Source organism: Mauremys reevesii, unplaced genomic scaffold (genome assembly GCF_016161935.1).
Source record: "Mauremys reevesii isolate NIE-2019 unplaced genomic scaffold, ASM1616193v1 Contig96, whole genome shotgun sequence".
Lineage (NCBI taxonomy): Eukaryota > Metazoa > Chordata > Testudines > Geoemydidae > Mauremys > Mauremys reevesii.
The window spans coordinates 25,370-39,182 of record NW_024100913.1 but is presented as its reverse complement, the minus strand read 5'-3'; the positions used below and the strand labels follow the sequence as shown (position 1 = coordinate 39,182).

General features: G+C 49.3%; 1 protein-coding gene across 1 annotated transcript; it reads left to right on the top strand.

Annotated features, from left to right (window-relative positions):
- Window positions 1–795: 795 nt before the first annotated feature.
- Window positions 796–8,367, top strand: LOC120395124. The gene is made up of 5 exons (XM_039519295.1): window positions 796–969; window positions 4,448–4,496; window positions 4,724–4,778; window positions 5,573–5,674; window positions 7,362–8,367. The coding sequence occupies exons 1-5, from the start codon at window positions 871–873 to the stop codon at window positions 8,365–8,367; spliced, it is 1,311 nt and encodes a 436-aa protein (XP_039375229.1). The 5' UTR covers window positions 796–870.
- The last annotated feature ends 5,446 nt before the right edge of the window (window positions 8,368–13,813 follow it).

Sequence of the window (13,813 nt, the reverse complement as noted above, 5' to 3'; positions counted from 1 at the left end):
CCAGTATCCAGTCTGCTCTGCTCTGTGCCTCAGTTTCCCATCTCGAAAAGGGGGCTAATGCTACAGACCTCTTTTGTAAAGTGCTTTGAGAGCTACTGATTGAAGATGTTAATAAGAGGTAGGGCTCTTTATTATCTTATGATATAGGGGGCTTTTCTTAAAGCGCCCACTGCTGGAGTCAAGTGATTTATTTGAGAATCTCTGCTCTTTATTTTATTTTATTTGTTAGCCAATTTTAATCCCTCGTGGATGAAAAGAGAAGCTGGAGAACGTGAATTGAGTGCACCCTAGAGGAACAGACACCAGAAGGCAAATGAAGAGTTCCCCAGATGAATGTTTTTTGAAGATCTCATTATTTGGAAGCCAATCTCATGATTTTGGTGGGACCCAGCTCAAGGGTTTGGAATGCTTGGGCTGCCGATACCGTGAACGTTTTTGTGCCCTCGTAGCACTAGATAATCACTTCAGGGCTGCTTCTCACTTCAGGCTGGGAGATTCTGCCTCAGTCACAGGGGTTTTAGGAGTTCCCACAAGTAGGGAAAAAATGTCCCTTGCCTAGGGGCTTGAGAGTCATAGAGCTCGGAAAAGACCCAGGGTTTTCCTGGGAAACCTGATGCCCTCTCTCCTGCCTTATTCTGAGCTCAGCAGCTCAGCCCCCTTGGGCGATTGCCCCAGCCTATCTCCTGATCTATGTACAGCATTGACACCTCACAGGCTAGAGGGAGATTACAGGAGAGCAGCCTCATTGTGACCTAGAGACGACATCAGCGCCTGCCTGATGCCAGAGCAGCAACCTGCCCTCAGGTGTAGCCTGGCTACTTGGTGCTGCTTTGAGCGTATCTGTGATTCTTAGTGCCTGAGCCCGGCAAAATGAGATCACTCCTCCTCTTTCTCAACTCTGCCTCCTGCCTAAGGATCCTGCTGCTCTTTCTTGTGTATTATGCTGTGATCAGGCTTGCCAGATCTGAGGTAAGTGAGACTCCTTGAGAGATGGAAAGGCTGGATTGATGCCAGCTGAGTGCAGGAACCAAACAGAAGTAGTTTTCAATCAGCAGGCTCGGATCATCTCCACCCAAGAGTCCTCAAAGAGCTGGCTCAGGAGGTTATTGGCCCATGGACATTAATTTTTTAACCAATGTAGGATTCCTGAGGGAATTCCAGAAGGCTGGAAGTGTGCTAATGTTTTGTTAATATTCAAAAAGGTTCAGGAGGTTGACCCAGCTTCTTATAGGCCACTTAGCCTGAAATAATGGACAAACTGATATGGGATTCAATCAATAAAGAATTAAAGGATGGGAATATATTCAAAGCAGGTTAACAATGTTTTATGGAAAATGGGCCATGTCAAACATAGATGTGACAAACTTAGACTTTTGGAAGGTGCTGTTTTTCACAGATTCCAAGGCAAGATGGGCCCATTGTGATCTTCTAGTCTGACCCTCCTGTCTAGCACAAGCCAAAGAACTTCCCCACAATCATGCCTAGTGCATACCTTGAATTAAAATGTCCAATCTTGATTTAAAAAATTGCCAGTGATGGAGAATCAGTCCACCATGACCTTGGTAAATTGTTCCACTGGTTAATTCCTCTCACTGTTAAAAATGGACGCTTTCTGTCTAGTCTGAATGTGTCTAGTTTCAACTTCCAGCCATTGGACCATGTGAGACCTTTCTCTGCTAGATTGAAGAGCCCATTTGTCATTATTTCTTCCCCATGTAGGTATTTATAGACTTTTCCTCAAACCACCCTTAACCTCTTTAAGCGACATTGACTGAGCTCCTAAAGTCTATCAGTATAAGGCAGGTTTTCTAATCCTTTAATCATTCTTATGGCTCTTCTCTGAACCCTCTGCAATTTATCAACATCCTTCCTGAATGTTAGACACCAGAACTGGACACAGGATTGCAGCAGTGGTTGCACCAGTGCCAAATACAGACGTAAAATAACCTCTCTCCTCCAACTTGAGATTCCCCTGTTTAGGCATCCAAGAACCGCAGGACATTTGGATTAAAAATTAGCACTATACAATATCAATGGAGCACAGGTTAAAGGGATTGAGAACAGGCTAATGGCTAACTGATAGATCTCAAAAAGTAATTGTCAAAGGGCTCATCAAATGTGGGTGTTTCTAATGGGGCTCTGCAGGGATCAGTACAAGGCCTGATGCTATTCAATATTTTTCAATGACTTGGAAGTAAATACAAAATTGCTGCTGATAAAAATGTGCTGATGACACGAAGATTGGCAGAATGGTAAATAACGATGAGAACAGGGCAGTCATGCAGAGAGTTCTGGAGAGTTTGTTTGGCAAATGGGGCCCATTCAAACAACATGCATTTTCACACAGCCCAACACAGAGTTATACATCTGGGAACAAGGAGGGCCTATTCAGCTTTGGATTTACCAATCTTTAGCTTTGTATCATCTGCAAATCTGGCCACTCCACTGTTTCCCCCCTTTTCTAGATAATTTATGAAGATGTTAAACAACTCTGGTCCCAGTACAGATCCGTGGGGGACCTTGCTATTTATCTCTCTTCATAAACTCACCATTTATTCCTACCTTTGGTTTCCTATCTTTAAACCAGTTAGTGGTCCATGTGAAGACCTTCCCTCTTATCCCATGACAACTTACTTTGCTTAAGAACCTTTGATGAGGGATCTTGTTAAAGGCTTTCTGAAAGTTCAGGCACACTCTATCCACCGGATCGCCCTTGTCCACATGCTTCTTCACCCCTGTGACATTACGCCCCATATTCTTCATAGAAATATTGTTCTAGGAATATGGCATAACTACGGTATGTTTTATGCAAGATGGGTCATGTGAGATATCCTTGGAAAGGTTCTGATTTACTGAATGGGATTATCCTATTTGGATGGATGTATCATTTCTGTATCTGAAGTTAGGAATATGGGCTCTGTATCAATTACAGAAGTGCTTGCACCAGGGGAATGCCCCCAAATAGAAGGCAATCAGCCTGGATGGGCCATTAGGAAGGACAATAGGACATGGAAGATGCTAATCTTCCTCCTTCCTGAGAAGTTTCCTGGGATGCTGCTTTGACACTGCAGGGTCATGTGATCATGTCACCTCATAGAATTATAGAATCCATAGAATCTCAGGGTTGGAAGGGACCTCAGGAGGTATCTAGTCCAAGCCCCTGCTCAAAGCAGGACTAATTCCCAACTAAATCATCCCAGCCAGGGCTTTGTCAAGCCTGCCCTTAAAAACCTCTAAGTAAGGAGATTCCAACACCTCCCTTTGGATCCCATTCCAGTGCTTCACCACCCTCCGAGTGAAAAAGTTGCTCCTAATATCCAACCTAAACCTTCCCCACTGCAACTTGAGACCATTACTCCTTCTTCTGTCATCTGCTACCACTCAGAACAGTCTAGATCCATCCTCTTGGGAACCCCCTTTCAGGTAGTTGAAAGCAGCTATCAAATCCCCCCTCATTCTTCTCTTCTGCAGACTAAACAATCCCAGTTCCCTCAGATGGACATCATTTTGGACTAGTGGTATTTTTCCACTAGGATGGAGGGGCGTGGTGTCAAACTGGGAGACAAAGGATTCCTGTCATAGCCAAGTCCTATTGAAGGCTTGGAAGTGAGTTAATCTAGGTTCTTCTCCACCACCTCCCTGCCCCAAAAGGAAGCCTGCTGAAAACATCTGGAGAACTAAAGGAACTAAACTGTGGGGGAGGAGGGAAGGGGCTGAGCCCAGGCGAGAAAGATCTAGCCTGTGAAAGGAATACCTGGCTAGTTAAGCTGCAAGCAGTGCAGTTTACCTTCAAGAAACTTTGCAGCTCTCAGGCAAGTGGACTGAGCTCATGCCAAACTGTTGTTGTTGTGTTTTGGTGTAAAACAGCTGCCGTTTGAGGATGCTCTAGGGGTTATATCAGCACTTGCTTGGGAGGATTTGCATGATCCATTCATGGCTTCACCACTCAGGAGTAGCATGGCCATCCCAAATGGCTGCAGAGAAAACCCCAATATCATGCACTCCCTAAATATGTATCTAGGAAACACTGTTGTCCAGATGTCGGATTTCTCCCCCAGGGTCTGAATTCCGTGCATGGTATCTGGGGTTAGTTGCATACTCTGCAATCCTAAAACCTGCAGAGTTTGATCATCTCTGCAGGAGAGAGAACTTTGCAGGCTCTCTCCTTCAATGCTTATAAACTCTGCAGGCTCCTGGTACCAGCAATCCCTGTTTCTCCAACCCCTGGAGTGTTGCAGTGACCCCTGTTATGGGTTGTGCTTTGTGCCCTATATTGGCTGCATCATAGGAAAGCACAATGCCTACCCATGATGCCTCAGAGTGCAATACTCTGCCAGAAGGAAAAATTTCCCTCTGGCCCCACATGGCAATCACCTCTGGCTCATTGTTCTCCCAGGTTTATTGAGGAGTTCTCTTCTAACCTTGCTGCTTTCTCTGTGTGTGGCAGGCTTCTCCGAGGAAGAGGAGGCCCAGAAAGACAAAAAAGAAAGCGAAAGGTAAGCAGCCCCTCACCCCACAGCTGCGGTGGCAGACTCAGGCCCCATGCAAAGCAGAGAAATAGGGTCTATTCCCCCACCTGCCTCCCCTCTTCCTGCGAAGGCACAGTCGTGCCCAGAGCCGTGCGGTGGCACTGGCTGGGGCTCCATTCACAGGCTGCCTCTGAAATCTGGGGCAGAGGGTGCCCAAGCAGCTCAATGTCTCCTTTATGTCTCACTTCTGGCAGCTTTTGGACGCTGTGCGGAAGAGTTGGAGGAGGCTGGTGCATCCCCAGAGACGTGGTAAGCAATGCCCCCCTCCATAAATCTGCAGTGGGTCAGTCCTCCTTTAGCGTCATGCAATTCATCCCCACCCAGGGGCAGTAGCCCGAGTAATCCCTCCCCTGCCCCGACCTATGTACCACGCAGGCAACTCTTCTCCTTTAGACTCCTGCAATTCATTCCCACCCTGCAGAAGTTGCCATCTCTAATCCACCCCCACGCCTTGTACAATGGGTCATTCCCTTCTTCCAGCATCATACGGCTCCTTTAACCTGGGGCAGTGTGGGGAGGGTAGATTGTGTCAACTGGACTGGACCATCCTCTCCTGCCAAGAGCGGGAGAAAATGTTTTCTGGGAGCAGCCCCATGCACCCCGGGGAGGTGAGGTGGAGAGGTCAGGAGGAAGGCTGGCCTTTCTGGTACGGTGAGTAGGGGATTCAGGAGCACTTGGGTAATGGCCCCTCCTCCAGTCCCCCAGCATAGGTTCCACGGAGGATTTGAATCCTGGAGCTAAAGAAGTAGCTGCATAGTTGGTAGCTAGAGTAGGCTGTTATCCTACATGTTGATTAGCTTCTGTGGAAGGGACATGACACACATGCAGCCAGCAGGATAGACACTCACCTCCTCAGCACTAGACAGGGATCACCTAACAATCCAGCTAACCCCAACCCAGAACATCCAAGGCCCGGGTATTGCAGGGGAGGAGGCTGCCTCAGTGGAGAAGGGGACAGGGAGCCTTTCGGTGCCGCACCTCTGGGTAAAAGAGGGCCTGAGGGCAGGGCCTGCACTCAGCTATCTGCTCTCTCTGTTCCACAGCTGCCCTGTGCCCCTGGAGAAGCTCCCCTTGGCTCAGCGCCTCAGGCTGGTTGAGAGGAGGCTACAGTACGTGGGCAGACACCTGGATGCAGTTCTGATACCGTAAGGCAACTGAGCGGGGGGCACCAGACTGGGGGCTGGGTGGGAGGGGATAATGAAAATAGAGAGGAGGGAGCAGGGAAAACCAGACACTCCAGGGTCCTAAAATAACAGCTGAGATACCAGTGAAAGTGAGGTGAGGGATTATCAGAAATTAAATGCAGAGACTACAAGTTGGGGTTGTGAGTAGGATCAAATCCCTCTGTACGGCAATATCTGCCAGCAGGCGACTGTCTAGAACCTGCCCGTGCTGTGTTTGAAAGAAAAAGCAATCCAATGACAGGCTGTGAGGGGGTGTCCACCCCACATAGGACTGGAAGGGGCTCAGGTGGCCAGGCAGGCCCATTAACTCCACAGGGTGCACCTGGAGGAAGAGCCAGGGAGCAGGGAATTGATTGCAAGCAGGCTCAGCTGGGCAGGAATAGGCAGGGCCGATAAAGCCAGGAAGCTGGCAAGAGACAGGGGCTGTGGCTGGGAAAGGGCAGCCCCTCCCTGGGAAGAGGGGGGAGTGTTTGGAGCTGGTGCACCCAGAGCAAGGAGGGGAACCAGGAGTAGTGGGAAGCAGTCCAGGCTGGGAGAGGAAAGCCCAGAACTGCTGGGTTGAGGGTCCCTGGCCTGGAGCCCGGTGTGAAGTGTGGGCCCAGGTTGCCCTACCAGCCACCGAGGGCACGGCCCAGACCGGCGGGGCAGTGAACAGGAGGACTGTCTGGGTCACTGTGGGAGTGACAGGCAATTGAAGGACTGTACCCTGGAAGAGGGGGAAATGCTGAGTGGCCTATCCAAGAAGTGGACACTGCAGTTCCTGGAATGAGAGAGAGATGATGTGACCACATGCGACAATTGGAAGGGGCCATTGACCTCGAGAGCTAATCCCCAGAGTAGGCTCCAGACAAACAGTGAGTGGGGCACCCTGTGATACACCCCAAACATGAGTCATCAGCTGGGTTCAAACCCAGGACTTTCAGGACCGTAGCACAGTCCCCCACCACCAGAGAAACTCCATTAACTGGGAGCAATAGTAGGTTGTTAGCCTCTAGTGTATCAGCCATTAGAAGAGGACAGTTTTCCAGTGGGTTAGAATGTAAGAACATAAGAACAGGCAGACTGGGTCAGACCAAAGGTTCATCTAGCCCAGTATCCTGTCTTCCAAAACGGGCCAATGCCAGTGCAGCAGAGGGAATGACCAGAAGAGGGAATGATCAAATGATCCGTCCCCTGTCGCCCATTCCCAGCTTCAGACAAACAGAGACTAGGGACACCATCCCTGCCCATCCTAGCTAATAGCCATTGATGAATTTATCCAGTTCCTTTTATAGTTTATAGTCTTGGCCTTCACAACCTCCTCTGGTGAGGGTTACACACACATGCTCACATCTTCCTCACCCAAAGCAATTGTTGTTAGCTAATCTTTCTATTAAAATAACACTAGGTCCCCAATCATGCTCAAGGCCCCATTGTGCTAGGTGCTGCACATGTGCGTGTGACGAAGGGGTTATCGTTCTAGATAAAATGAGTGCCGGCTCCCCCTCTCAGTCCTTCGTTACCCAGCTGATGTCCTTGTGTCAGGCTGTGGTGTGCAATGCATGCCTAGGCACTGCCCCATTGCACTACTGTTGGAAGGCTGTGCCCAAGCCCTGCCTTTGCTCAGCAGGGCCATGTCCCATCTGTCCCTGTCTGCTCTCTCCCACAGGCCGAGTGTGGCGACAGCCGCGATGAGCCAGTTCTCCTATTCCGCTATGGAATCCACCACCTCTGCCCTCTGGAGTCCCAGCTCCTTTTCCCTGAGAGAAGCCGCCATCATTCAGTCGGAGCCCCTCTGCCACACAGGGGAGATCATGCCCTTCGCGAGCTGGGAAGGATCCACTCATCCCATCCAAGCCCAGCCTCTCTCCAGGCCTCCTGCCCACAGCAGACAAGACCGGGGAGAGCAGACCACGGGTCTGGACCAGACTTCAGTCCATAGCTCAGACTTCAACATCCGGCAGAAGCATCTGCAGAGGCGACTGGGGGCTCCACAAACCCCCATCCCGGGGGAGCCATTGCTGGGTGAGGGGGACACCAAGCAGCAATTGGAAGTAGACCCAGATCCGTCCAAATGTGGATTTCCAGCAAAGGTCCCGGAGCCCTTCAGATCCAACACCAGCCCTCAGCGTGCACAGGAGATCCAGGAGCCATGTGTCTGCCCCCGGGGACCCCTGCCCCAAAAGGCCCACAGGATCATGGCATCTTCTGATGCCATCCTGGCCACGCTTGTGCCCACAGCGGTGGTCAAGCTGCAGGATCACGTGGCTCAGAAATGCTGGCAGATCCAAACGAAGGCCTTTCCTAAGATGGTGCGAGAGTCGCACAGAGATGCTCCCCTCCGGAGAGAGACTGCCCTGCCTGGGCCACTCCACCCCCCTAGGGAGCCAGGCAAGCACAGGACAGCGGCATTCCCAACGATGGGACAACAGCCTGCCCACCCCATCGAACTCCACATAAGGCATCAGCATCCGGTCATGCAGAGGGGGATGCTCACCCTGGACCCAGAGCCCCTGGCAAAGCTGCCTCACGCCGTCCCAGCCAGGGGAGCCCGTGTGGAGTTCAGTGAGATGGAGACCGATTTCCTGCAGACGGGAGGCAAGCACAAGCTCCTCTTCTTCCACATGTCCTCCAACGCCAGTGGAAGATATCACCATGGAGACGGGCAGGAATGATGGCGCGGCAGGAAAGCAGACTAACCCACAGCGCTGCACTCTGCCAGCAGGGGTGGGTCTGACATCGCCACCTCCAGGAACCACAGTAGCAGAGAAGACACTCGCAGCGACACTCCAAATGTATAGGAGCGAGTTGAAAGCCCTTACCAGTGTGAGCGGCACCAAAGGGACTGAAGAGAAGCTGGAGCTGCACATGGAGAGGAAGGTTCTCTTGGGAGAAGGCTCCTGCCTGCAGCCAGGGGCACAAGCAGGTGAGAGCAGGGCAGATCTTCCCAGGACCCAATGGCACCAGGTTGCCCCAGAGGCACCAGGCTCTGAGCAGCTAACAAGATCCACCCTTGACTCTCTCCTTGCTGGGCAGGCTGCACACGACCTGCAGATCAAGCAGCTGACGGAAATGTTGAGCAGCTCCCGCCCCTTGGCGGGCCAGGTCTCAGTTTGCCAGCAGTGCCGCAAGGCATATCCAGGAAAGAGGAAGGGTGAGAAAACTCCAAAGAGACATCTGCTGAGCTGCATGGTGTTCGAGACATCATGCATTCACATGGGTTCAATGGAACTGTGAATTCAAAGCTCTCCAGGGACCAGCCACCAATCAGAGTCTGCGAGAAGTGTGGTAAGCATCGACAAAAGAGACCAGCTGGCTCTGCAGGTGCTGACTTGCCGGGAAGATCCCATGGAATTCCACAGCGATGGACTCCAGGAGACTCCTCAGCATCATCCAACCGCAATAAGATGCCAGTGCTGTGGCTCCTTCCAGCAGACAAGAGCAAGGCGCAGGATGGGATGGGAAATGGGCTCCCGCAAGCAACCAAAGATGGTGTCCGTTGCAACGAGTACAACAGGGCTTTCGCAAGCTGGGGAGAAAGCAAGTTGGAGTCCTGACGGTTCTCCCTCAAAGTCACCAAAGGCCTCCAGAGCTAGGACACCATCCCCTTCAAGGAGCAAAGTTCTCCAAAAGATGTTCATGTGCCTGAAGCAAACCTTCAGCAAGCTGCAACACAAAGTGAAGTCCCGAATGTCCAAGGACCCTCGATCCAGAACACCTGACACTAAATTTACAAAGCCACCCTTTTGGAAGGCAAGGGCCTCCAAGGGTGTACGGTTTCCATACTACTGAATCTCACCCTGCCAGCATGCCCACTAACAGCAGGGGCCCACAAATTCCAACCTCTCCCTATCATCCAGTGGGCCCAGTAAGCATGGGCTAAAGTGGCTGAGAAGAATGGCTTGTTGTCCTCGGACACACAGACTGATGTATAAGTGACTCCTCTTGGGTATGACATTTAAACCCAGATTCCAAGATGAAGGGGGCCTGGGAGCTTGGATGAGATTGAGCGTGTGGCTAGCTATCTGGATGTATTACTTTCCTTCTTGCCGTTCAAACTCTCTCCTTCCTTCAAGAAGAGCTGACACTAAATTTACAAAGCCACCCTTTTGGAAGGCAAGGGCCTCCAAGGGTGTCCAGTAGTACTATTAGGGCCCTACCATCAATCAAACACAAACCGGCCCTTTGACTCCTAAAACCCCGCCCCTTGACCCCTTAAACCCCGCCCACCTATCACCAGAAGTCCCACCCACAGGGTATTACTTTCAGGGTCAAGGAGGACACATGACCGGAAGCAAAGTATGTCATGTGACCCCTCTAAGAACTCCTCCCACTGCCCTCTACCAATCAGGAGAGGTTTCGCCCTCATAGGCCTACCCGGAGAGGGGATTTGACCAATCAGGGGTGTTCCAGGGTGGGGTAACCCATCAGGATGTGGCTCGTGTGACCCCTCTAAGAACTCCTCCCACTGCACTCTACCAATCGCGATGGGTTTTGGCCGCATAGGACCACCCTGAGAACAGATTTGACCAATCGGTGGTGTTCTGGGACGGGGTGACCTGTCCAGATGAGGGTCATGTGACCCTTCTAAGAACTCCTCCCAGCGCCCTCTGCCAATCAGAGCGCAACACTATCACCCCATAAGTCCCAGCACCAGGGCAGAAGAGGCCATCTTTTACCAAGGACGCGTGCTTTAGAAATCGTGGAAGCATGGACTCCTTCACCACCCCTGGTGAGAACTTCAGACTTTGTGTTAGCACCGAGGGCCTTTGGACTTGTGTGGAGAAAGCGCTACATGAGCGACAGTTCCCACGAGGGCCCTTTGACTTAGCCATTGATGGATACGTTGGAACCCGAAACCCAAACTCTCGTGAGGCACACCGATGAGTGTGATGGCCTCTCATTGTCCGCCCCCCCTAGAGGTGGAAGGTGAACGCAGCTCAGGGGAGTCATCGGAGGACAAGGTGAATGGAAAAGACATTGCTCAGGTAAATGAATGATTAAGAAGTGACTGTTGATGATGGGGTGAAATGGGGTTAGGAACCGGGGGGTGGGATGGGTTGTGTATATTTAAAAACGAGCAGTGGGAACTTACACTGTTTCTTTTCTGAAAATCTCTCCACAGCTTGACGATGCCTTTCTAGAGGACCCAGAGGCCCTGGACAGCATTGCATCAAGCAGCGAAGATGAACCGGGCTCTCCTTGTTTTTGCTCAATGCCGGTACAAATTGTTGAAGAGGACTCCAAGGATGACGGCTATGAGGAGTTTAGGAGACTTGGCATGGAACTAACTGAGCCAAGGCCACGTCGTGAGCGTAAAAAAGTCATGCGGACTATTGTACGCGTTGCTGTTTATGCTGTCCTTAATCAGTGCCTTAGGGAAAGCTTTTGAAGATTGTGAGGGCTGTGTCATAGATCGCCAGCCCAACGGCACCATGACTGTGTGACTTGAACTTCAGTAGATCTAAACTTCAAGCTCCGGCGCCTATGTGCTGAGTTATGTTTGGAAAGCTTATTAAACACTGTTCTTGCCATAGGTTATGATACGTAATGTCTGTGCCTACCCAAGAACATTTAGCGTAAGGGGTGACCTTGATAAATGCTGTGCAATTTAGTGCAGACCCTGGCTGTGTTTTAAAGAAAATGACCAAACCGGAAGATGCTTGTGTCACATTCTTGACTTGAACTGGGACTGTATAGAATATGATTGCAACGAAGGTCCTGTAGTGGCACCAAATCTTTTGTAAAGGGGGTCATATAAGAGGTCTAAGACCAGGTTATGGGTTGCTGGTTATGATTATGCTGTCTGTATGAATGTGTCATTTTGTAGTTGAAGTTATGAATATTGGCTCTATCCTGTCTGTATCTCAAACTTATGCTATGCTTCTGGGTGACATCCCAGATGAGTTGGTGTTAGCTCTGCCTAGCCTGCTTGATGGCCCATTAAGGACCATCAGCTACACAATTGACCCATTGAGAGAAGGCAGATGCACCTTGTAAGTCAGCAAAGTATGCAGGAACCTGCCCATGTGACTCCAGACTCCATTTTGCTTGTAATTTTCCACAGTAAGGACAAAGAGGTGTTCTTACACCTCAAAAAGACTATAAAAGGCTGATGCCTCATCTCCAGCTTGTCTTCAGTCCTGCTTCTTACCTCTGAAGGGACTTTACTACAAACTGAAGCTCTGAACAAAGAACTGATGACCCGTCCCAGCTGGGGATGGACTCCAGAGACTTAATTTTAAACCTGCAGTTTATTCTATCACTGCTACAAGCCTGAACCAAGAACTTTGCCATTATTGTATATAATTGACTCCATTTAACCAATTCTAGCTCTCATCTGTATCTTTTTCCTTTTATGATTTTATAGATTTATAGATTCATAGATTCTAGGACTGGAAGGGACCTCGAGAGGTCATCGAATCCAGTCCCCTGCCCTCATGGCAGGACCAAATACTGTCTAGACCATCCCGGATAGACATTTATCTAACCTACTCTTAAATATCTCCAGAGATGGAGATTTCACAACCTCCCTCGGCAATCTATTCCAGTGTTTAACCACCCTGACAGTTAGGAACTTTTTTCTAATGTCCAGTCTAAAACTCCCTTGCTGCAGTTTATGCTCATTGCTTCTTGTTCAATCCTTAGAGGCGAAGGTGAACAAGTTTTCTCCCTCCTCCTTATGACACCCTTTCAGATACCTGAAAACTGCTATCATGTCCCCTCTCAGTCTTCTCTTTTCCAAACTAAACAAACCCAATTCTTTCAGCCTTCCTTCACAGGTCATGTTCTCAAGACCGCTAATCATTCTTGTTGCTCTTCTCTGGACCCTCTCCAATTTCTCCATTCTTTCAGTACCTGTTTTCCCCAATTACAAGGTTTCATCCTGTGAGTTTATCGACGATGAAACCGCGTGTGTGTCTTGGAAGCACGCAAAAGACCGGTACTCTGTCTCTGGCAATACCAACGCCTTCATAGCCTGTTTCACCACCGCTTCTGCCCGCTTAGAACTATACAACCTCCTAGAGAGGTTGCAAGAGTGGTGCCTGTACCACGACACTGACTTGGTGATATTTGTGAAAAGGGAGGGGGAGTGGAATCCCCCTCGGGGGGATTATTTAGGGGACCTCACGAGCGATTATTTCAATTAAAAAATAATAATCTGTGTACTTTTTTCTGAATTGGTCTTTTTTAAAAACACCAAACATCAATTGTCTTTAAACCCCTCACCTGGGGTGCTTTATTGGGTAACATGGCTGTGAAAATTATCACAAAATACATGTCTGTGCTTGTTGAAACATGTTTTGAGCAAGGCTAGGCATGCCCAAGGAATATCTCATCGGTAAAGGTCTTTTCATAACCTTTTTCAAAAGCTCCTTTGGTTTTAGGTAGTCTCACGTGGTCGCATTTCTCAAAGGGAGAGGCATGTGAGCTTTGTTGAAAATAGCTTGAAAGGCCTTGGATACCTCACCACTCGTCTTGTGTTTTTGACCTAAGGCCCAGGCATATTTGGATAGAATGTCTATCACTGTTAAGATGTACTTAAAACCGCTGTTGCATTTGGAGAACTGGTGCATATCCACCAAATTTGCCTGCCATTGCACATGCACATCTGAACCAATGGTCTTGTTTCTTTTAAAATGTATTTGAGCCGGTTTGTGTAAAGTGCAAAAAAGAACAGGAGTACTTGTGGCACCTTAGAGACTAACAAATTTATTTGAGCATAAGCTTTCATGGGCTACAGCCCACTTCATCGGATGCATGCAGTGGAAAATACAGTAGGAAGATATAGATATACACAGAGAACAAGAACAATGGGTGTTACCATACACCCTATAAGGAGAGTGATCAGTTAAGGTGAGCTATTATCAGCAGTGGACAAAAAGGACTGTTTGTAGTGGTAATGAAAATGGCCCATTTCCAGCAATTGACAAGAAGATGTGAGGAACTGTAGTGGGGGAAAAAATAAGCACGGGGAAAGAGTTTTACTTTGTGTAATGGCCCATCCACTCCCAGTCTTTATTCAAGCCTAATTTAATGGTGTCCAATTTGCAAATTAATTCAAATTCAGCAGTCTCTTGTTGGAATCTGTTTTTGAAGTTTTTTTGTTGTAATATTGTG